General features: G+C 38.3%; 1 protein-coding gene and 1 long non-coding RNA gene across 2 annotated transcripts; both read right to left on the reverse strand.

Moving 5' to 3' along the window:
• Positions 1-9,299: 9,299 nt before the first annotated feature.
• LOC140253257 (uncharacterized) lies at positions 9,300-11,455 on the reverse strand. Its single transcript, XR_011903811.1, has 3 exons — positions 11,397-11,455; positions 9,553-9,658; positions 9,300-9,336 (listed from the first exon to the last, which is right to left on the reverse strand). It is a non-coding gene; the product is annotated as an uncharacterized lncRNA (long non-coding RNA).
• A 6,708-nt stretch (positions 11,456-18,163) lies between these two features.
• On the reverse strand, positions 18,164-20,949 carry GJD2 (gap junction protein delta 2). The gene is made up of 2 exons (XM_072338195.1): positions 20,545-20,949; positions 18,164-20,066 (listed from the first exon to the last, which is right to left on the reverse strand). The coding sequence occupies exons 1-2, from the start codon at positions 20,613-20,615 to the stop codon at positions 19,223-19,225; spliced, it is 915 nt and encodes a 304-aa protein (XP_072194296.1). The 5' UTR covers positions 20,616-20,949; the 3' UTR covers positions 18,164-19,222.
• Positions 20,950-22,375: the final 1,426 nt, after the last annotated feature.

The following is a 22,375-nucleotide window of genomic DNA, read 5'->3' on the forward strand; positions in this document are numbered from 1 at the left end:
AGACCTCCAACAGACAAAACATCTCCAATGAAATACCTTCTCCTCTACTCTTAAAATAGGTCTGGAAAGGGGTGGATCCTGTCTCCACCCCTTCTGATCACTCAAGTGCATTGCATACACCTGAGCTCCCATGGGTTGGCTCTGCCTTCCCACCAGGTGCTCAATTATTGTTTCAGGCCATGACTTAGCATTTCTGCTACAGTACCTCAGTTGTTTCTACACTGTTCTACCCAGAAATATTTAGATCCAAAATATTTTAAGTTGGTCAAACTTTTAATGTTCCTGATATTTTACAGTTGATAGACTGAAAAGGAAATTTCTTTCACGGAATATATTTTCTTTAGTTCTCAGCATATTTCATGTTTTCCTGTGGTTTGAAGGGTGTTCTCAGTTGAAATATTTCATAACCCTAGTTTTGGGATACCATGGAAGGAGAAATAGATTCGTGGAATTTCTACCAACAGGCTAATTTGGTGATTCAAAGTCTCCTTTTTGATGACAAATACTGGCATGGGGAAAGATGCAAAAAGAATTATCAAACAGGGCAAAGTTTATTCAGACAGAGCTATTAAACTGATATGATCATTCTTTGTATGTTAAATCATTAGCAGTCAAGTCTTCTTCCAAATATACTTCCACTATAATCTGTATAAAATCTGCTGTTTAGTTTGGGCATGATACTTGTGTTAGAATTTTTATCCAACAATCCAGCTCATTAGAAAGAGTGACAGGGGACCCCTCCTTACAAGGACCACTAAGCCCACAACTGTTCTTGACCTTGTTATTTTTGTTACAAAGCAGCAGGATTTCTCCAGACCTATGTATAAGAGATTTTTTAAATTATTTTATTTTTCACCTTTGTCTCAAAGTCTGCTGTTGAACACAGAGGAACAATTCCCAGCAAGTCCTGGTCAAAGTTTGAGAAATCCTTTGTTTGAAGATTTGCAGGCCAGGGGCAAGGAGAGAGAGATGAATAGCAGCTTAATGGCCTGTAAGAATTCTTTTGTATGGGCTCCTCTTGAGGGAAATAACCATATCTGCATGCTCAGGGATCCTGCACATGACTATTACCTAAGTGCCCAGGGACTCCATGTTGGCAGAAGAAGAGGACAAAAGATGGACCTACAACCAAGTGAGTGGTGTCTGACGTTAGATGCCTCATGACTTGACACCTGCCGGCTGCTGGACTCTCCTGGGCCTGCTGCCTGAGACCTTCCTGTTTCTTCTGGATTTGCTGTCACTGCACCTGCTTATTGACTAAGGCTGGCAACTCTGCTGCTTCTCTGCCCTGCTCTCTTGCTCCTGTATCGGACTTGGACCATTGGAATGGAGTGTAATGGGGTGCTGCTGGAACTTGGTGGTGACTATCCCTGCTTTATGTAATTCTTGCTCCTTTCCTACCTTTCCTATTGTCCATTTCCTCTTCCACATCACCCAAATGCATATTAATTGTCAGCCTTCCCTTCCACATCTCCCTAATTGACTAGGATTCACAATAAACTGTTCAGGCAAACATTTGACCCATTGTGTCTTAATCTCACCATCAGGTATACATATATTAAAAGAACCTACTCTTCTTCCTGTAATTGAAACAAGACACTCTTCTTTCAGAATATTTCTATGTCTTTTAGACAATGAATGAGGTGGGAATTTCCCAATAAATATGCACTTGTGACATTAATTAATAACAATTCACTGACATAAAAAATGTATTTCTACTCAGAAGTACGAACTGAGATAACAATTGAATTCTTTCAGCCATAGATACGGAAAGCCTAACTTTCCATATACACCAGTCAAGTCTTTACTTTTTGATGTACTAAGAGCACATTAGCTCCAAAGTTAAGTACAGAATTTTGTTTATTGCACTGACATGAAGTACAAGGATAGAAAAGTTCTTATCCACAAAAAACACAGGAAGGAATTTTTTTTCCAGCATTTACTGCATTTCACCTTTTCTGGCAATCCTTATAATAGCAGGTGGAAGGTAATATTCAGTCATTTAAGAGGCTAAATTCACAGTGATTTTTTTTTTAATTCTTTTTTTTTTTTTTCTTTTTTTCCAGATATCAATAAAACACAGGTGTTAAAATCCCTGGCTCAAATAACAATAAAAATGCCAAGTCAGTTTCAGTTAACATTTCCTCCACAAAGAGATATGTCCCCACTTGAAATGGTGGGACTAGAGTTGTCATTACCTCTTCAGCTGCCCTTTTTCAGTCACTTGTCATCAAACCAGACCTGCTATCTACCTGCAAGGCCACCTCATGGTTCCAAGGAAACAGTATGACCTGCAGTATGAAATTAACATGGCCCCTCATGCTCCTCAAATTTTAATGGAAACAGTAACACTCTGCTCTGGTCAGGCTCAAAATATTGCTTCAGATGATCCAGTTTAAGCAAACAAGCATCCCCAAAAAACTGGTAGATGAGGAGCATTCTCTCACTGAGACAGGAGAAAACTAGAAGGCTTCAAAAGGAACAGGGATCAGTCTGCCTCTTTGTGTCCCACTGGGCTTTTACCGCCTGTCAAGAAGGAAGACCTCAGACAACTGACCTGCCTGTGACCCCAGCTTCCCATCTCATGTTTGCTTTTTTTTTTTCCTGTTGTTAATTATTTACATCACTTGCTTGAATAAGTGATCTTTTAAAACAGTCTTTAAAATATCTCACAGACAACTGGCGTATGTGATTCAGTGAGCCAGTGCTCTGGCCCATAGGTCCGTCCCATAGGACCATCTGGTCCAGGAAACAGCAAGGTTAGGCTGACCATAAAATTATTCTCAGTGGAATGACATGTTTCCTGATCAACACTGTGCTGAATTTAGTAGAATCAGGCTTCTGACTGAACAGCCTTGATTTCAGTATAAGTATGAAAACTGTTAGACTATCCTGTGGACAAGATATACAAAAATATAAAAAAAGACAGGAGGTATTCAAGTAGTAAATTTCTGCTGTCCAATTTTACGTATTCATATATAGAGAAAGAAAGACTACCGTTTCATTTACAGACTGAATCAAGTTAAGATTTTTGAGTGCAACATTCCCTTTCATTAAGTTACGTGCTGAACTAAGATACTGTGGCTCATTTGAGAACAGTATGTCATTTTGTTTATTTATTTTGAACGTTGGACTGCTGTGTTTAGAAACCACAAGTATTATAATAGTATCTGGAAAAAGTATTATCAACTGCAAGAAACTTAATCTCCTGAGGATTCAAGGAAGAGAAAAAAAAAAAAAAAAAACAACTTACTTCAGTAAAAATAATTTTCAGACATAGTTGATAAAGGAGAAAATCAGACGGTCTAAATAACACTTATGTTCCAAGGGCTGCACAACAAAGCTGAGATATTTTTTAGGCTTTTTATTTTTCAAATTAAGCATGTGAAAAATGTTACTACAAAGGAATAATTCCTGTAAACATTATAGTACTGCCTCCCCAATGTCTTTCATTGAATGAAATACACTAATGAAAGAAAATGATACTTTAGCTCCTGTTAAGCTTAATAAAGTTAGCTAAATATCCAAACTCATTGGCTGTAATATGGCAGCATATTTAACCTAAAAATATTCCTATTTGAGCTGCCATTTAAATATCTATAGTCTAGTGATTTTCCTTCAGAGATTTCCCATATTATTTTCAATGTCACCTAAAAAAAAAATTGAAAGCACAACATTATTTCAGCCAAATCTCTTCAGAAAAAAACTCGTTTGTAGCATAAAGACAACAGCTATCCTGATCAGTATTTCCATCCTGCTCCGAGGGTCTTCAAAATATAGTCCACCACCAGATCACAAGCCACTCGAATGGCAATAGGAACATGCGTTCTTCAGAAGATACGTACCTCCACCAGGTCCATGAGGACAACCAGTGTGGCATTAAAGTTACTACTGCATTTTGTTTCCTCTCATCTAGCTTAGTTGCCCTTGTTTGTTCATTTGAAAGAGGGAGTCAAAAATCAATTGAACATGGTCACCTGACTCTTTACTATCATTTCCAGGTACAGAATATTTAACTAGGCAGAACAATACAGAAAGGAAGAAAACCCCAACTACCCATACTCAGAAGAAATGCTTTGCTTATTTTAAAACAGTGATTTTTATATTCTAGACAGATGCTAGATATGAAAAATGTCAGCTCTCATAACCACATGAATACAACCACTTTAGCCTGTACAGAATAGAATTTGGATATTTTATGAACTTTTAAGTTGGAACAGAGTATACTTTAGAATTTACTAGTTTGTAAATAAAAGTTTCACAGCACTCTGAAGTGCTCTGCAGAGATAGTTAATTAATTTAAGTTTTAAGATGAAGGCCAGCCTTGTTACAAACCTAAATAACCCAAGAATATTAGGCTTATTGTCAGTACATTATTCCTTCTGCTACATTTTAGTAGTACTACTACTGGAAGCATAACTTCCCCAAAAATTCAAATATGGTCCTATAAATAAATATATATACCTGCAGTTCCATATGTTAACTCTGTTGAGTTACAGATAGTATAGGATTATTTAGATTCTGTGTTCAACAGAAATAAAGAATGCTCTATATATAACCCCTACTGAAAAAGAAAAGATACTCCAGGTTATTGTTGGATTTCTTCTCCAACAGCTCCCTTAGGAAATTGTGCAAAAGTATTTATTATTTACATATAAGCTAACATGTCAACACATTTTTAAGTAACTGTGTATTTTTTTCTGTCTAGCAGTGGAAACTACAGAATAAATTATATATGACATCTGTAGCTATTCGAAGAAAGCCGGTATTGCATAGCCAGCAATATACAAATTAAAAATAAAATGTTGGATGAAGATAGTACTTTTGGTATGTTTTTGATGTTCCTATTTTATGCCACTGTCTATACAAAATTAAGATAACAACTACTCAATGTAGTTTTCTGTAATCTGATAATATCTGTCCACTTTGAGCACTTTCAGATGTCCTGAGGTGGTATGCCAGCTGTTAGGAAGGTTGCATTTTACTTCAGAACCCACAGGTATAGAGCAAACATATTTTGCTATGCATACCATCTGGTACCTGTTTTTACCAGAGAACAGAGTGTGCTTCATCGTTAAATCCCATCCTGCAATACTTAAATCAAATTAATTCAGACAGATATGTGCATTTTACTCCCTGTGGGTTTTCCTGTCAAAATAATCTTCTTACTCTTTGTGGCAGCAGATGAAGTCCCCATATCAAATTATATTCTAAGGCACATGCAGAAAACAAATAGAAAATCAATAGGTTTGTACAAACTTGTGCAAAAAGTATTTAGATGTAAATTACAGCTAGTATACAAGTATTTTGTATACAGAGTAGAGTGTCATCTTCTACTTCTCAAATTTTATCATGGTACAATTTAATTAGAAAAAAAATCAGGATTTATCTTATGGTCACATCAAGGGCAGTTATCAATATTGTCCACTTTGTTTATTCCTGAAATAGAATTCTAACAATGTTTCTTCTGTGAACCTAATCAAAGTTCAAACTAATGACACTTTGTAAGAGGCCATGCTTTTTACATTACTGTCTCAAAGTCTGCTGAAATGGACAAGTTCAGGGAAGCCTGGCCAAGGTTCCAGAGACACACAGAAGGACAAGTCCAGGCAAGTCTGAACCACGGTTCCAGACCCCCTTTGTTTAAGGGTGACAGATGACAGACAGATGACAGATGGACAAGTCCGGGAGCTACGAAAGGGAGATAAGATACAGATGAATGGCCCTTAAGTGGTCTTTTGTGTGGGCCTATCTCAAGGAAGAGGGCCATCTCCGAGGTATTCACAGGACTCTTACCCAAGCCTTCCAGAAATGTCCCGAAGGCTGGGAAGAAGTAGGATAAAAAGAGCATGGACAAACCATGGATTTTGGGTTGAGGTTTTCTGACATCAGATGCCTCTCTTCATGAACAAGGAGGTTGTCTGACATCAGATGCCTCACTACGTGAACGCCTGCATGCTGAAGAAGATGCATGCATGAAGAACTCTTAGGCATCTGGCTTCAGATTCCTCCAACGTCTTCCTACGGCGGACACCGGATTCACCTGGGCTTGCTGCTCGAGACTCTGCTCCGTGAGACCTCGCTGCCCGAGACCCTGCTCCGTAAGACCTCGCTGCCTCCCGATACCTCGCTGCCCTTTCTACCTCCCGCTCTGCGCTGCACCGATCTGCTGCTTGCGGCCTGACCCTCTGCTGCGGCTCTCCCCTGCGCTTGTTCCTCCTGGTCCAACGAAACGACGTGCAACGGGACGCTGCTGCGTTCAGGAGGTGACTTTCCCCGCTTTCCGTAATTCTTGCCTTTTCCGCCTTTCCTATCGCCCACTTTCCCTTCCCCATCACCCTAATTTTGGTATCCGCCGCTCTCCCTTCCCCATCCCCTCAGCCGTCTATTATTCCCAATAAACTGGTCGGATCAACATTTGAATGCTTCTCTTCTTAATCTCACGCCGAGCATAATTTATCAAACGAACCTTGCCTCACTCCTTAATTGGAGCGAGACACACTTTCATACAATACTTTTATCAATTTCAGTGCACAATGGATTTTCTAAGGAAAAAACATTTTCTTCAGTGGAGGAAGGCTGAAATTTATTCCAAGACTATACAAAAAAAAAAAAAAAAAAGGAATTTGCATCCCAAACAAATGAAAAATATGATAAATAAGTAGAAAACAAATAGAAGAAAACAAAGGAAAGGTTTTGTCTTCAATTGAATGAAAAGTCATTTTGAAATATGAAAAATGATTTTCACTATTATCAAAAAAATTGAAGTTTTTCATAGGAAAACAGTATACGTTTGTGTGAATAATTTTAATGGGGATTTTTTTTTTTTTTTTAATGAGGAATAAAAAAGATTTAAAGATTACAACTAATTCTTCCCTAGGAACAAAACTTCATTTGGTGGTTACAACAGGTGGGTCTCCAAAGCAGTGAAATGATAATCTACTGAATTAAATAGTTATTTCAGAAGGCTGCAATTAGCTGCACATCTCACTTTTACCCCTGATACCAAACTCTCATCAGGTGTCATAGTGCTACATATGGAGAGTATTTTTGGAATGCTCTATTCTTTCACCTTCAAGATTTTTTGCATAATGAGATTCATTTCTATTCAACTGCTTTTGCTCAGGATAGCTGATGAATTACACATTACTGTATTAAAAGCATCCTTGGGTTTCACGTAAAGAATTAGAGCCAATTAATGAGCCAAGATTCAAATAGATTCTTTTTGTCTGGAGTTTTAGATAGTGGTCATACCATCCAGACTTCTAAACCAAGTTCTGTACAAAGTTGAACCAAATTCTGTGCCCTAAACCAATTGATCTTCAAATTCTAGAACTGGATCTATGTAGAAGGGCTCCATAAAGTTTCATGAATTTCATAATGCAGCAAGAAAATAACAAGTCAGGGAATTCAACATTTCCTTTCCCAACTCAAAGTTCCTGTTAACATCCTGCTTGGTAACTCAGTTCCCAGCAGGCTGTCAGGATTTGAACTGTGTGCCTCATCTGAGACTAGATGACAATTGCCCACTGTGACCAGTCCTGAACTAGAAATACTTCCCATCTCTCTCCATCACCCATTTACAGATATATGGGTTTAATTATCTCCTAGGCCTTACCTTATTTCCACAGGGTGTTTATAGAGTCACAATCACCTGTGTAAGCATAAAGTTGAAAGAACTGGTGCTATTTTGTTTTCAGTTCACTTCTTTTTTGCAGTACTGTAAAAGAGAGAATTGGGGTAAAACGTGTGAAATTCACTTCATTACAAGCTCTTAACCTCAAAAAAATAATTCAGAGCACCAGTTTTAAAAAGAGCAGTTTAACTTAGTCAACGGCATTAGGGAAGATTTGAGCCAATTAGATTTTTTAAAATCTTAACAGCTCTCAGCTGTTGAGAAACACCCCAGGAAGTCTCTTGGTCATTTTGTTTTGTTACAAAGATGCCAGATAGTAGGAGATTGAATTATATTGATGTGGTTTAGTCACATAGTTCTAGGTCATTTACTTTAAGTAACCCAGCTTGGCTGATTTAATTACCATTCATCTTTGTAGTCCATGTATCAGCTATCAGACAGACACTTGAATAGCTTCTGAATAACAAAGAACAAGGATTCACTCACCATTAAGAACAGAACACTAGAAATCATAGCCTGATGTACCTTTAACCTTATTACAAGGGCTTGAATGTTCCTATAAGCTTTATTCTTGACTCTGCTGCAGATTTTCCTCATGTTTTGTAAATTATCTTTGCCATTTTTTTTTTTCAGCATCATCCACAGACCTTTACCTTCACACAAGATGTCAAAGGACAATCCAGTTTGTTTAAAAAACAAGCAGACACATTCTCACATCTTCATGGAAGGAAACAAAGTGAAAAACAGTAAATCAGCTGCTGAAATTTGCTACAATAAATGAACATACGTATTTGAGCTTATTTTATTATTTTAGTTTTGATTGTGTTATACAATGCAGAATAATTTCATAAAACTTGAGGCCACGTGTTCTATAGTGAGCTTTTAGTAGCATGGGAGTAAATAGTCTTTGCTTCACCACTCCTGTATTTATGACAGTGTAGTTCCACCACAAGATCCAAAGATAAACAGAAAACACACAGATCAGAGGATGGTGTTCCTAAATTGCCTGCAGTGGGGTAAACTGAAACCTGAGTTTATTTAACCCTGGACACCTCAGCCACAGGAGGACGACAGTCAGCAGTCTGAGTTCTTTAGCACCACTGTTAGGCTCACAACAGTGTTTAAGCTTCATTGTGCATGCAGCAGAGAAGTAGTCCTCACAGTGAGTGACAGCAAGGGCTAGAAGAAAATGGCCTACAGGGAGAGAGGTACAGGTTTTCTCAGGGTATGTTCAGGTCAGTGGAGTAACCATAAACAGGAGTAACTGCTAAATTCAGCAGAAGGAACTGCACAAAGTAATTCTTAAATTAATGGTGACTGAATATTCTCTCACCTTGACAAGATGTCCTGCTGTGCCATGAGTCTGAGCCACTTACTTTCCTTTATGATTGCTTTTGCTGTTAGCTTTTAAAGTCACCTGAATGAAGTTCAAGTAACCCCATGGATAACCAGTTACTGAAAAGCAGTCCATATGGAAGGGGAGGCCTAGTGCATCCGTGAAATAAGAAGGATCTTTGAGACCATCTCCTTTTAAAAGGCAGCCTAAACATACCAAGGGAGTTGAATACAAATAATTCTATGTGCATGGGGAACTAGCAAGATGACAAAAAAAAAAAAAAAAAAAGTGACTGGAGTAAAGAAAGAAAGGGACAGCTGCCATACTCACTTTGAAGTGCCATACTGTTCATGCTGACATGCAGCTGCAGGAATTGCACAACAGAATATGTTTAATCAGTATTATATTTTTATGACATTGCTTAGTTGTAAAAACCAGCACCAGACTCTGTTCTCACTTTACATGGTGAAAATAAGAGACTGAACAAAGTCTACAACCCAGTCTGCATGCTGGCCAAAACCATAATGGGCAAGCTATATTGCCAAAATTTCTGCACATTCTTTTTTATTCAAATGCTTACTTTCTCATTTTTGCTCAGTGCATACCACATTTCTTGCATCTTCTTTGCAAGAGGACAGGTGATGAGCAGCTGTCTGCTGCACAGTGCTTCAATTCAGACCTGCCACCTGCAATAAAATGGTGAAAAATATTCAGGTATATTATTACTAAGATTCTAACAGAGCATTTGTGAGAGGCATTTTTAATGCATTAAAATAGTTTTTTCTATTACTACCAGCAATCAGTGAGCTGAAGAAAAAGAAACTGAGTTATAAAAGTAAGATTTGAAATACAAACGATTATTCAAATTGATCAAATTAACAAAAAGATGAAAACAAAACTTAAGCAACAAGACCTTCACATATGCTTTCACACATTTAAAATGTGTGAAATCAGAAACAGAACAGTCAAAACCATAAATATATGCTGTCAATAACACAGTTGAGAGTAAAAAAAAAATACACCATGGGAACAGCAACATGGATAAAATGGTAAGTTTTTCATTTTTAAGATGAAAACTCCAGATGAAAGCTTTTGTTCTTTGGATTAGACATAAATCCAAAATGTTCATAAAAATCCCTTGCACATAAAGAAGTTATAGTGTTCTTCCCATTAATTTCAGTAATAGATTCGGATCAGGACTTCAGGACCTGATGTCTCAATCCAGAAAAACTATTTGTCACATGCTATGAAGTTGCTTTGATGGCTGAGAAACAGATCTAAGGCTGCTGACAGGTATTGCAGAAGAACCAGCTGAGATGATTTTAGAAGTCACTGACTCCAGCTCTCAGTTCCCCTTGAGAAGATACGTCAGGGTTGAATTTCTTAACAACTGTGAGGTCAGCTTGCACTTAGGTTACTGTGAGACACTTTCATTGAGCTGATGAAAGAAATGACATCCCAGGTATAAAGTGACTGACTGCCATTGAAAAAGAAGAAAAAAAAAATCTGTATTTGCACAGCTCAGATTCTTACAAAACTTACCAACGTTAGTTGAAACAACAACCTTGGCAGTACAGCGCAGGATCTTGCATAGATACAGCTAAGGAGATTTTAGCACTTTTCCTGTTATGTGTTGCTGTCATAATCTCTACTGCAGAATGGTAAAAATCCCAAAAGCAACAGATAAATGTGATAGAAAATTTTATGTGCTAAAAGCTCATCTGCACACTTAAAAAGAAGCACAGAGAGACAATAGTAAGCAGAAAACTCCCAACCATCTTCTCCCAGGCCCATCACAGGAGCAATTGACCCACAAGAAAGACATCTTCATACACTCACAGAGTAGAAACACAAAAGCAGCTGGCAAAAATATTTAAGGAGTCAGGGGGGAACATTCTGCTCGTATACTCCCCTGACATGTCTCAGAGCTATCCAAGGAGATCCTCAGGCATAGCGTCCAGGTGTGAAGCCCATAAGGAAGAGAGAAGCTTGAAGCACCTATTGATTGTTTTTTAACTCTGACTTAGGTGAAGGTGCTGCCAGAGAGGGCAGCAGAATGAGGCTTTTGCTGCTGTACAGCATGTGCTCTCTGTGTCTGTTTTGCATATAGTATATACATGTGTGCACTGCTTTGTTTTTGTACACATACTGTGAACACTCACTCAACCTCTGCTAGCTGGACATGAGCTACAGGAAGCTTGCCTCTCCCAGGGCCATCATATCTAAGAAAAAGCACATTCACTCAACAAGGTGATGAATAGTTTTAGTCAATACCCTAATGTACTCTCCTTATTCTTTACACAACGTTAATTCAATTAATTACCAGGGGAATTTAGATAACCAAATTGTATAGGTGGCTAGTATACAGATGTTAAAAAAGATGATAGTAAATGTACAGAGGTTATAAGCAAAAGGGAAACTCACCAGTGGTGACACCTTAGCCAAGGAAGCTGGGCAGTCTTCACTGATGAACAGCCTCCAAGAGAGATGCTGCCTCAGTGAAAGTCAGCCCTTAAATGAGGTCTCAGAGGAGGTGAAGTTGAGCTCCACCCCTTCTGGGAGCACAGCTACATCACTCTCACCTGTGCTCCTGCAGCTGACCCCACACTTGCCTCAGATGATTAATCAGAGGTTCAGGCTGTGCTTACCAATCTCCCACACACAAATACAATGAAAAATAGAAATAAAAACTTTTTAAGAACTGGATTTTCTTCTTTTGTCTTCGTTTTATTTTTCTAAAATGTCAATTTATTCCAAAATTAAAAATTGGATAATAAAAGTTAGGAAACTTGACAAATGAAGTGCCAATAGTGATTCTGCTGTATCAGCTTTAGCAATAGCAGTGGCTATATGTTCTGTACACATAACTACGCTTGCTTTTAGCAATGCCATTATAAATATGACAAGATGAAGTACAGTTCTTTAAGCATGGATGTGTAAGTGCACACTACTTCTGCACAAAATATTTTTTTCAGCATCATCTAAAGCAATTAATATAAATTGGGATTTAAAATACATTGAATTCTGTCATTCTAATTCCAGCAATGTTCGCCATTTTCATTTAAGTTAATCTCTTCTGGTACTAGTTTAAAACTTTTCTTGTTACATTTTGTTTTAAGGAACAATTCAAATGATTTCTAAATTATAGTCAATAGAATTTATTGTATGGAAGACTTTTTAAGCTTCACTTTTTTTTCAGTTGAGGATATTTATTTACTTAAATTCATCTCAGTATAGAACTATCCTGATGCTCCAAGTTTGCTGAGTGCCAGTAGGTGTTATTAAAAGTACTAAAAAAAATGACAAGGGGACACTTATTCACATTTACTCATCATGGAAGACCCTTTATATGTACTACTAGCATTTTATTTCAAAGTAAAAATGAACTTCATAGAAAATATTAACATTATTTTTCATTCTTCATTAACTTGCATGTGACATTTTATTCTTCCTCAGATTACTCTGAGGCTTTCCAACTGGCACTGAAAAAGTACCCTCACACCTTCATACGTAGAATTTAACTTTATATGCATTAGTTCTGTAATGAGTCAGCACTTCTGGATGAATGATCTGGTGTAAAGAGTTTTGTCGTGTACATCTCTGAGCCACTGGGAAATTACAGCCTTAATTTCATACAATAACTTTCATGTTTTATGAGATTCTTTTTTTGCTCTATAGATTGAATGCATGAATAATCATGCCCGAGGCAAGACTTGATATTACGAGCAGCTGTCTTGCACAAGAAAAATGAAGTTATCCCTGGACAAGCAAGAGCTGCCAACTGCTCAGGTTCTTCTGTTGTTGGGCCCATTACACATCCTGCAAAGGCAAGAGAACAAGAGGCACTGCCACTGAGCTTGCCACAGCTGCTAAGTCCAGGGAAGGGCTGCATATGGGAGGTGAACAGAAAAATCAGGGGTGAAGGCAAGGACAAGCTGTAATCACAGCTTTAATTCCCCACTTCTCCTTAGCAGTAGAAAACTGGCAAAGCCAGATCTTCCTGTTCTCTCCCCCATGGTTTTGCTTATACTGCTGCTGAACAGACTTGAATTCCTCTGAGAATATGATCAGCTGTCCTAGGATGAACTCTGAGAAAACACATTCACTTCAATGATTGTCTTTTATTTCATGGTGAATAACAACATAATTTTGCTGACCAAAAAATCAGGAGTTTAACTCTTGAACAGGTATTTAAGCTATACAGTACTTTTTACTCATGCACTCAGATCAATGTCCACTCAGGGGTTAACTACATATAAATATTTCCACAGACGACTGCAGCAGCTGTATTGTAGCTGAGATAACCCTATAGCATCATTCAAAACTTATACTAGGGAAGCAGGGCATGTTTCTGTGCAAAAGTCCTGCTTGGCTGTGATTAATTGTCCAGGCATTGTTCTATTTTTAGATTTTTGTTTTAGAAACTTACACAAATTTCCTTACCATAGCTAGGCCTCCTGGCTGTGTTTCTGCCATGATTCGTTTTTTGTCTTTTTTATTCAAAGCAGGAGATCCCTGGAAAAGAAAATTCAGAGAAAAGAAATTCCTAGGCTTTTCAGTATTAGGAGGAATCAAGTATCCAGTGCCGCACAGCTACTTGGCTCACTGTACCATTACACAGTATGTAATACTGCAAAGCATAAACTGCTATTCCAACGGTGTGACAGTTGCAATGTATCAAATTTGACGCCTTTTCAATAAAACAGGCTAAATTTAGATAACCATATGCTCACCCTGACAAGCTAGCTTCTCCTTGATATGTGTTCTCATGAGCATACAGGAGGGCCTCAAAGTTTAACTAGTTAAAAGTGAATTCAAAATACTGTATAGTTTACTGTAGAAAGTTCATGGTGTTGAGTAAATATGAGAGTTAAATTAATATGTTCTGCTTAGTGAAGTAAGATTTAGCTGCACATGTTAATGTTAATGAGTCACACTGGCAAATTCATTAATCATACTAGAAACATTTTATCCATCCATGTTTTTAGTGCATTGTAATAAAAATGGTACAATTGAAGTCCATTCTCTTTTTACGACCAGAATGGCAAAGTTGAACTTTACATGCAATTTCACAATTACATTCCAATCTATGCATCATCTTGAGATAGTTTTGAACAACCACTTGAGACATTTAGAAACCAGTGACTTTAAAATGAGTCCCTCAGAAGTCTCTAACTGCCTTTTTGTTAGTAAGGTTGCATATGATACACAATATCTACTCATGTATGCCTCATAATACCATAGAGACTGACTTAATTTACTGTATACTAAGACCAACATCATTCTAAAATTCAGTTCTTTTCCTGTGTCCCACTGATCATTTTGATTCCATTGATTGCTCACATGCTGATCTCATTGTTCTGAAAGCAAGACAAAATCTGAAGAGCAAATCACATTGCCGAAGGTAGAGGAAGTCTTCAGTACACATTTATAGACAAGACAGTACTATAAGAAAGCAGAGAACACTTGATTTCTTCAGAGTAATAATTAAAGTACTAAACAAATCCCAGTGAAAAGAGTTGGACAGGTTCACAATTACACATTTCTAGTGATACTTAATAGTCTGCTTCATGTAAATTTGGCCAAAAAAAAAAAAATTGACAATATTTGTTAACTCTGTTTTAGAATTACAATACCTTAAAATACATACAGAATCTCAGATTATTATGATGATCAGAAAAGAAAACCAAGAAAATTATGCATCTCTGGAGGCATAAACTGGAAAATTAAATTGAAGATTTTAAGAAATAATGAAGAAAATTTTCCCCTCAATAAAAAATAAATAAATAAATAGATACAACCAAGAATGCTGTGAAATTAATATCCTGGTTAAATCTTTTGATTTTCTGGATTCTACAGCTAAGATTTGACTTAGAATGTGATTCCACTCCATTTATAAATAGAGAAACCTCAGTAGTTTCATTAAATAGAAGTATGAAATATTTCACTTTTGAGACATTATGACAAACATGTGACAAATACAACAGATACAAGCAAACTTTATTTACTTTCCTGCTCTCAAAGCTGTATTCCCACTCTTAAATGAGAAAATTGAAGTTAAGAATTGAATTTGTTTTATACTTAAAAACAAATATAATTCACGTACATTGAGGACATTTAGCAATGTCAGATGTGGAATCTTCCCTCTGAGAAGCTGTGAATACACAGAGCTTCACACGTTCTTATACAAAGGACATTGCTAGAACAGGGTGACATTTTTTAAGGGTAAGTTAAGAAGTTTCTAGAAAACTATATTTTTTTCAAAACGCCTATGCTTTTAGAATATTACATGCAGTGGAAGTCCCTTTGTGTTTGAATTCTTCTGGCCATGTAATAAGTCAACTCTTAATGTATGTTTATTGCAAGTTACTCTTAAAAGTAAAGAAATATTTTAACTCTTTAAAAAAAAATAAAAAATAAATGTTACCATGATTGCATCAGAACCAACGTAAAATATTTTAAAAATTAAACTTGCATTTGATTTTATAACATGCATTTTTATAGAGAAGTCATACATATTCAGTTATCATCTCTATTTCAGTCATTACCTGGAAAAAGCTGTCAGATTTTAATACAATGATTTTAATACAATGAAGGCAAGCCTCTTTTTAGCTATGACTTGTGTACACAATTGCTCAATTGAATTTGCTATTAGCACAGCCCATAGTGCAATAATTTCATAGAAGGAAAGGTATTTTTTATTTTTTTAAATGTGGCTTGTTCAGTTAGAAGACAGCACTTAATTTCTATTTGTGTCTTGGATTATTTGACTTCTACGTATCCAAGATCAAGACTATGCAAAAAATAACATTATTATTTTATGTCTGTTTATAGAAACCAGTAGTGTATTCAATTCTGCTGCAGCTTTACATAAAAGTTTAGTGATCATAATATTTGTTTTAATTTAAGATGAGAAACATTATTGCCCACTAATACCAAACAGGGTGTGAAATGAATAATACAAAGATGAACTGAATTTTCATATTTATTATCTGAATCTTCCATACATATCACTGGAAAAACTAATTCATTTCAATGAGACAGGAGTGAAGTCTATGTGGCCGTAATTTATGCTTCAACTCTCATTCATTTCTGTTCAGATAACACACTTTCCCATTGTTGTGATAATTTTAAAGCATTTATTCTATAAATGAAGAGTCAGCTTTCATGATAAAGAAGTCCATTAGCATTAATCATATGACTTTTACATGATACACTGACTGAAAAAAGGTGTTTCCAGTATTTCTCTTGCTCATGAAAAATAAGTAATAGGTAAGAAACAAAAAGCAGCTGTTGAAAAGGCAGACTAGAACACCTGATCTCCTGACATCATTTCATTTCTCTTTAGAAATACAAAAAATATTTAGAACTTACTAAAAAATAATAATAACAATAAAATAAAAAATAGAGGAACTGTATTTCTTTTGATCAAATTATGAGCCTTTGCCTTCTTTATCACTGATCCTATTGAATAAATCAACATCTGTATTTCCCTATATATTTCTATTATGAAAATTCTGAAGAATCCCAGCTTACTGGAGTACAAAATGTGCAACTGCATAAAGTAATTGAATGAACTGAGTCACTGGCTTTGACTGTTATAAACAGATCATTTCTGTGTCATGTGCAAAGGAATTTTAAGCATTAAAACCTTACAGCTACCTTCACTCGAGTCTGATTGAACACTGGCTATGCATCTACAAGAAATAACCTGCATTAGGGCTTCTGCCTGACAGGAAATCAAGCTGAACCTGAACCAAAGCCCAGTGAAGTCAGCATGAATTTATTCCTTCAATTTTAATTGGCAATGGATCAAGCTCTTTGCACAAAATCTCCTATTTCTTCAACTTTAAAACAATCCTTATGACTGTCAAACATTTTCCAATTCAATATAAATTCAAAGGGAGAATGTGCAGAACAACCCACAAATCCACAAAATGAAGATCAGGCTTGGATTTCTGTGTCAAATAGTAATCTTTAGAAGCTTGTTATATTGCAGATGGAGATTTTAGCTGCCATGTTGCCTTTCTAAAAATAACAGGCAGTTTTCCAGTGAACATGCAGTCAACTAGCAATATCAGTGAGCATTTATACTGCAGAGAATCATTTGATAAGTCCACTTTATGATCTTCTATAATCAAACTGTAAAAACATTTATTTTTTCACATAAGGAAAAGGATTTTTAAAATCTTTAAAAATATGACACATTTCAAAGTATTTTTTTGTTTGTATGTTTGTTTGTTTCACTTTGGAAGAAAAAAGCCTATTAGTGAAAATGATAATGAATACACTATCTAAGAGCTAATGACTTCTGTGGTTTGTTTTTTATTGTGCGTGAGGGTTTTTTGTTGTTGTGGTTGTTATTGTTTTCAACATTAGCAAGCGAAAAGAATTAAATGTTGAAATATTTACTGTAATCCATAAAGAAAAGATCTATATGCACTATCTCCGGGACAAAGTACAATAAAATCCATTGTCAGGCTTGAAATAAAATACAATCAAAAGGCCATTTGTAGCTCTAAGCCCTCATCTCCTTCATGTGTTATAAAGTATCCCCAAATTTTCCAGCACCACTTGGGCACTTATCTTTTAAAGTGCAGATAACAGTTAAGAATGAACTTGTATGGTTTTTGAATCCTGATCCAAGTCCTACTGTTGCCAGTGAGATACCCTCTGTCAAAGACGGTGGGAATTAAGTATAGTCCATAAGCAAAACTTAGTACCCTATATTAAAATCATTGCTATGAATAGTGATTTTTTTCTGACTGTCCCAGTGGCTTACCAGTAAGTCGAGGGGACAGGAACAGGGTATTTCTTGAATCAGCTGTAAAGCAGAAAAGCTGAGGTTACTATTCCCTGATGAAAAGCTGCAATTGTTTCATTTTCAAGGTAAACACACTCTGCTATTTCCAGAGTGACCTTGGCAGCCAACTGTGTTGCCCTTAGTGTCAGCAGAAAGAAGGCTGTTGGTGTCAGTGGGCTTTGGATCAGGCTTTAAAGACAGAAAAATATTGCTTAAGGAGGAAAACGGACATAATGAATAGTCCTGATTTCCCAGGTTTTGTCACTTAGAGTTCAGAATATCAACAAAACACTTGAAACCCTGAAGAGTATTTGTAAGTCAGTTATTTTGACCTTGTATATTTCCACAACTGTATACAATAATAAAGAAGAACAAACCTCTCTGACTTACAAAAAAAAGGCAAATACTTTATTTATGAATAGAGATTTTAGCTGCTTTTTACACCACTGCAATGACTAAACAAATAGCATAAAATAAAGAAAGGAGAGTATAAAATCACTTTATTCCAGCTGGTATTCCAAAACAACCTTCTGATTAAGTACAGAGTTGGATGTTTCAAGTATGGCACTTATACAAATAAGAGCAGAGAGAAGGTGATATAATCACAGTTAAAAGCAATGAACTCTGTTCCTTTGGTATGTGTGTCACCGTAGGTAACTGTAGGTAAGTATGTAACTTGGCCAGCATGAACCAACTCCATCTTATTCATGCACATATCAGGGAATGAACTGAAATGTGCTGGTATATTTTTTAGATCACAACTAACATAAGATGATTAAGGACTCTGGTGTGTGTGTACAGGCAAACAATAAATGGCAAAATTATATCCAGCATTTATTGTTTAGCATAACTAGATGATGCACAAACTATGATAGAAAATACCTAGTAATACACACCAGGAAGAAACTCTGTGATGTAGACTAGCAAAATAACATCAGACATCTGTGAGATAGGTGAGAGCAGATGTCCTGATAGAGCTGTGGTCACAGTGCAATTACCCTCCTTTTAAAACATGCTTACATCTGCACATTGCAACAGTTTCCCCCACCCCATCCCACCCCACATAGAGTATCCTTGCAGATTTTTAATATGAACATTCTACATGTTTACAAAGATCAGTCAGACAGTCCGAACTGTAAACTCATCCTAATGATGACCGAAAAGCCGCTCCACCAACAGATAGCATCCAATCTTTAGAAAGAAAATTAGTAATAATAGTAGCTGTAAGGCTAGATCAAGCATGGTTTTATAGCTGTTTTGTGGTTTGTTTGTTTTTTTCAGTCTTTTACATAGCACTGCATTTTTGCAGCTAGTTCAGTAAGTGCAGATCCAATACCTTAATGGCTTTCTTGGTGGTTTGATAAAATGCTTGCCTAAGCAATGTACCTTTCTCTAATGGTGTCTGGGTCTGTTCCACCTGGCACCAAGTTTCAGTTCTGTCACAGCCTCACACATAAGCTGAGTCACTTGACTGAGTCCTGCCAAAGTTAGGCATGCTCATTCTTGGCAGGTCCTTATTTCTGATTTCGTATATGGATTTCCTTTTTGCCTGTACTCCTCTCACTGCCATTTTGATCTTTCTCCATCCCAAGTGGTTCAGTTCTGCCAAATTGAGCACCACACAAATGCCACTGACAGCAAACATGAACACCAAGAACACAGTCTTCTCAGTGGGTCTAGAGACATAGCACTCTACTTCTTTAATGCAAGGGTATCTGTCACATTCATACATGGAAGGGACATTGAATCCATACAGAAAATACTGCCCCACTAAGAATCCAATCTCTAGGGCATTTCGAAAGACCACTTGGATGATATAAAATCGAGAAATGCCTTCTTGCCTCCTCATCTTTGATTTTGTAGTTCTGATTGCAGGATTGGGGATCTCCTTCACTTCTAAGCAGTCTGGTTCTGCCTCTTTGGTGGAGTTCTCAGTGTTCTGCAGCACCCCATTGACAATAGTGTTCTTGATTTTCTTACTGTCCTCACGCTTCATTGAATCCTGGTCTCTCTCCAAGGTGAGGAAGACAGTGGAGTACCTCCGTTCCCTCTGCTTAGCAGACTGATGAACAGAGTATGTTATGAAGCACAGGCTGGGAGTGCACACCATGATGATCTGGAACACCCAGTACCTTATGTGAGAAATAGGGAAAGCCTGGTCGTAACAAGCCTGGTTGCAGCCTGGCTGCAGCGTATTACAGACAAACATAGTTTGCTCGTCATCGTACACCGTCTCCCCTACAATGGCCACAATGAGGATCCTGAAGATCACCACCACGGTCAGCAGGATCCTGGAACAGAGAAGCCCGTCAGTGCGCGCGACCGAGAGCTGTCCAGTGCTGATCGGCCGGGGGCTCCGCAGCCGGTGCGGTATCGCCTCGGCGCGGCGGGGAAGCGGCCGTGCCTCACCGCCAGCCCCAGCTCCAGCTCCTGGTGGGAGCTGCCCCGGCCCCTCTGGGAGAAACAACAGCGACAGCGAGGGCCTCAGCTGCAGAATGCGCGGAGAGGCGCGGAAGGGCTCCCGCTAAGGGACCGCTGTAGCGGCGGAATTCCCTCAGTGTCTGCCCGCAGCCCCCCTACTCCTCGAGGTCGGGCCGAGCGCCGTGTCTCCGCGGCTCCGCGTCCTGTGCCGTGGCTCCGTGCCCGCTCCGCCCGCACACGGGCGGTCTCCACGCGCGCACGGCAGGAGCCCCGCGCAGTCTGCTCGCACCGCCAGGACTCGGCAGCAGGGCACCCCCGCGCCCCCCCTCAGCGCCCCGTCGCCCTTACCTCCCTATCATAGTAGAGTGCTGCTGCACGGCAGCTTCCAGTAGCCTCTCTAGAATAGTCCATTCCCCCATCGCTGTTCATCCGGAGACAAAGACTTTGGCAAGCGGAGGGGATCTCTTCACTTCTTCCTACTCCTTTCTTCCTCCCCACACTTTTTTTTTTGTTTGTTTGCTAGCTATTGTGTTGAGAGGGAAAAATAAAAAATAAAAAAATAAAAATAATAAAGAAAAAAAGACAAAAGAGAGAAACCCTGCAGTCCGGTAGTAGCAAGGCAGCTGGACGCGGCAGCCCTTCCGAGGACTCTCGGCTCAGCTTTGCCCGGTTCGGCCCGGTCCGACTCTATTCGGGGCCCCGCGGCGACCGAGCCCGGCCCGGACCACTCGGCTCGTGCCGCGGCGGACCCGCGCCGGGGAGGGAGGAAGGTTGGCTTTTAATGTCTTGCTGCCTCTAATCTGCCTTTAAGTAGTCTCCGCTTGCGTCACTGACAGGTTGGTGGAGAGCAGCCAAAAGCAGCGCTCGGATTTTCTCATTTTTTATTATTCCCGTGAATATAAATAAATAAATGCGATAAAACAAATGAAGTAAATAAATGAGGAGGAGGGAGGCGGAGAAAGAGCCCAGCCACCACGAGGCTCCCCTCGCCAGCGATCAGCTCCTCTCCCGACCAGACAGAGCCCTTCCCGATCGCGGTCAGGCCACTCCGGCCACCTCCCCGCATTGGGATCGGGCCTCAAGGGAGCGTACCCCGGGGAACCGGCACTGGCCCGCGGCTGCTACTCCGGGGTGCGGTGCCCCTGTGCCTGACTGCAGACTCGGGAGCTGTGGGGCTCTGAGAATTCCCGGGCTTGAGAGAACAGCAGTGTCATGCAGCAGTAATCTCATCTAGTACAACTGCTTCCCCTTGGGGGATACTGGTCTTAAAACTGTGTCTTTACTTTCCTCTGATCACAAATATAATACAAGAATCACTAAGAAGTGAACATATATAGAGAATTCTGAGATTGGATTTAATCTATAAAAGACACCAGACCTTCACTCAAAGCATCTCCAAATAGCATGAAAATAAAGACATCCCTTCATTATAAAACATTTACATATTCTCCAAAATTATTACAATATGTTTTAAATATTTTTTATTTTATGGCTATCCTTAGAGGCTGTACCTGAGACACTACCAAACAATTTCAGACAAACATTGACACCTGCTGGGATTGACTCTTTCCTGGTGGTGAAGCCTAAAGTGTGTTCTCTACATTTCCATGAAGTATAGCTTTTTATTTGCTCAACTGATCTTATCAAAATGAACATAAGTCAAATCAGCCTTATCACAGTGTTCCTGCTGCCAAACTCAGTAAAACCAGACTTATTCCAAAGCAGAATCGTTTAGGCAACTCTAAATAGTATGGTCCTCTTTTTAATTTGCAGCTCTCTCATGAAAAAAATGTGCTAATGATGAGAAGTTTCTCTAAATAAATACAACGAAGCTTCATCAATGTACAGGACACTGGTGTGTTTTAGAAACCTTAAAATTTGTCTTTTCCTTTGATGTGTGCATATGGTCCCTGATTCATGTTACTGGGTCCATTTCCTGACTGCATCCTTAAACCTTTGAAATGATGAAATGCCAAATATGAGAAGATCAGTGAATGCCTCTATTTGCACAGAAAACAGTAGATTTTTCATCTTATCCAATCAAGTGTCTGTTAAGAAGTAATCTGGATTGTTTCTTTCCAACACCATTACTTTTCCTTAAATCCTGACTTCATCCTTCTTTAAACCTGAAACTCACACCTCCTGCAGTGTGTGTGTGTGTTTGTAAAACCTGCTGCTG

Source organism: Excalfactoria chinensis, chromosome 5 (genome assembly GCF_039878825.1).
Source record: "Excalfactoria chinensis isolate bCotChi1 chromosome 5, bCotChi1.hap2, whole genome shotgun sequence".
In the NCBI taxonomy this organism is placed as follows: Eukaryota; Metazoa; Chordata; class Aves; order Galliformes; family Phasianidae; genus Excalfactoria; species Excalfactoria chinensis.

Excerpts from the sequence above, each read along its gene's own strand:
- GJD2 (XM_072338195.1), bottom strand. The coding sequence starts at position 20,615 with ATGGGGGAATGGACTATTCTAGAGAGGCTACTGGAAGCTGCCGTGCAG. Across the intron at positions 20,067-20,544 it reads CACTCTACTATGATAGGGAG|GATCCTGCTGACCGTGGTGG; the intron begins GTAAGGGCGACG and ends TCTCTGTTCCAG.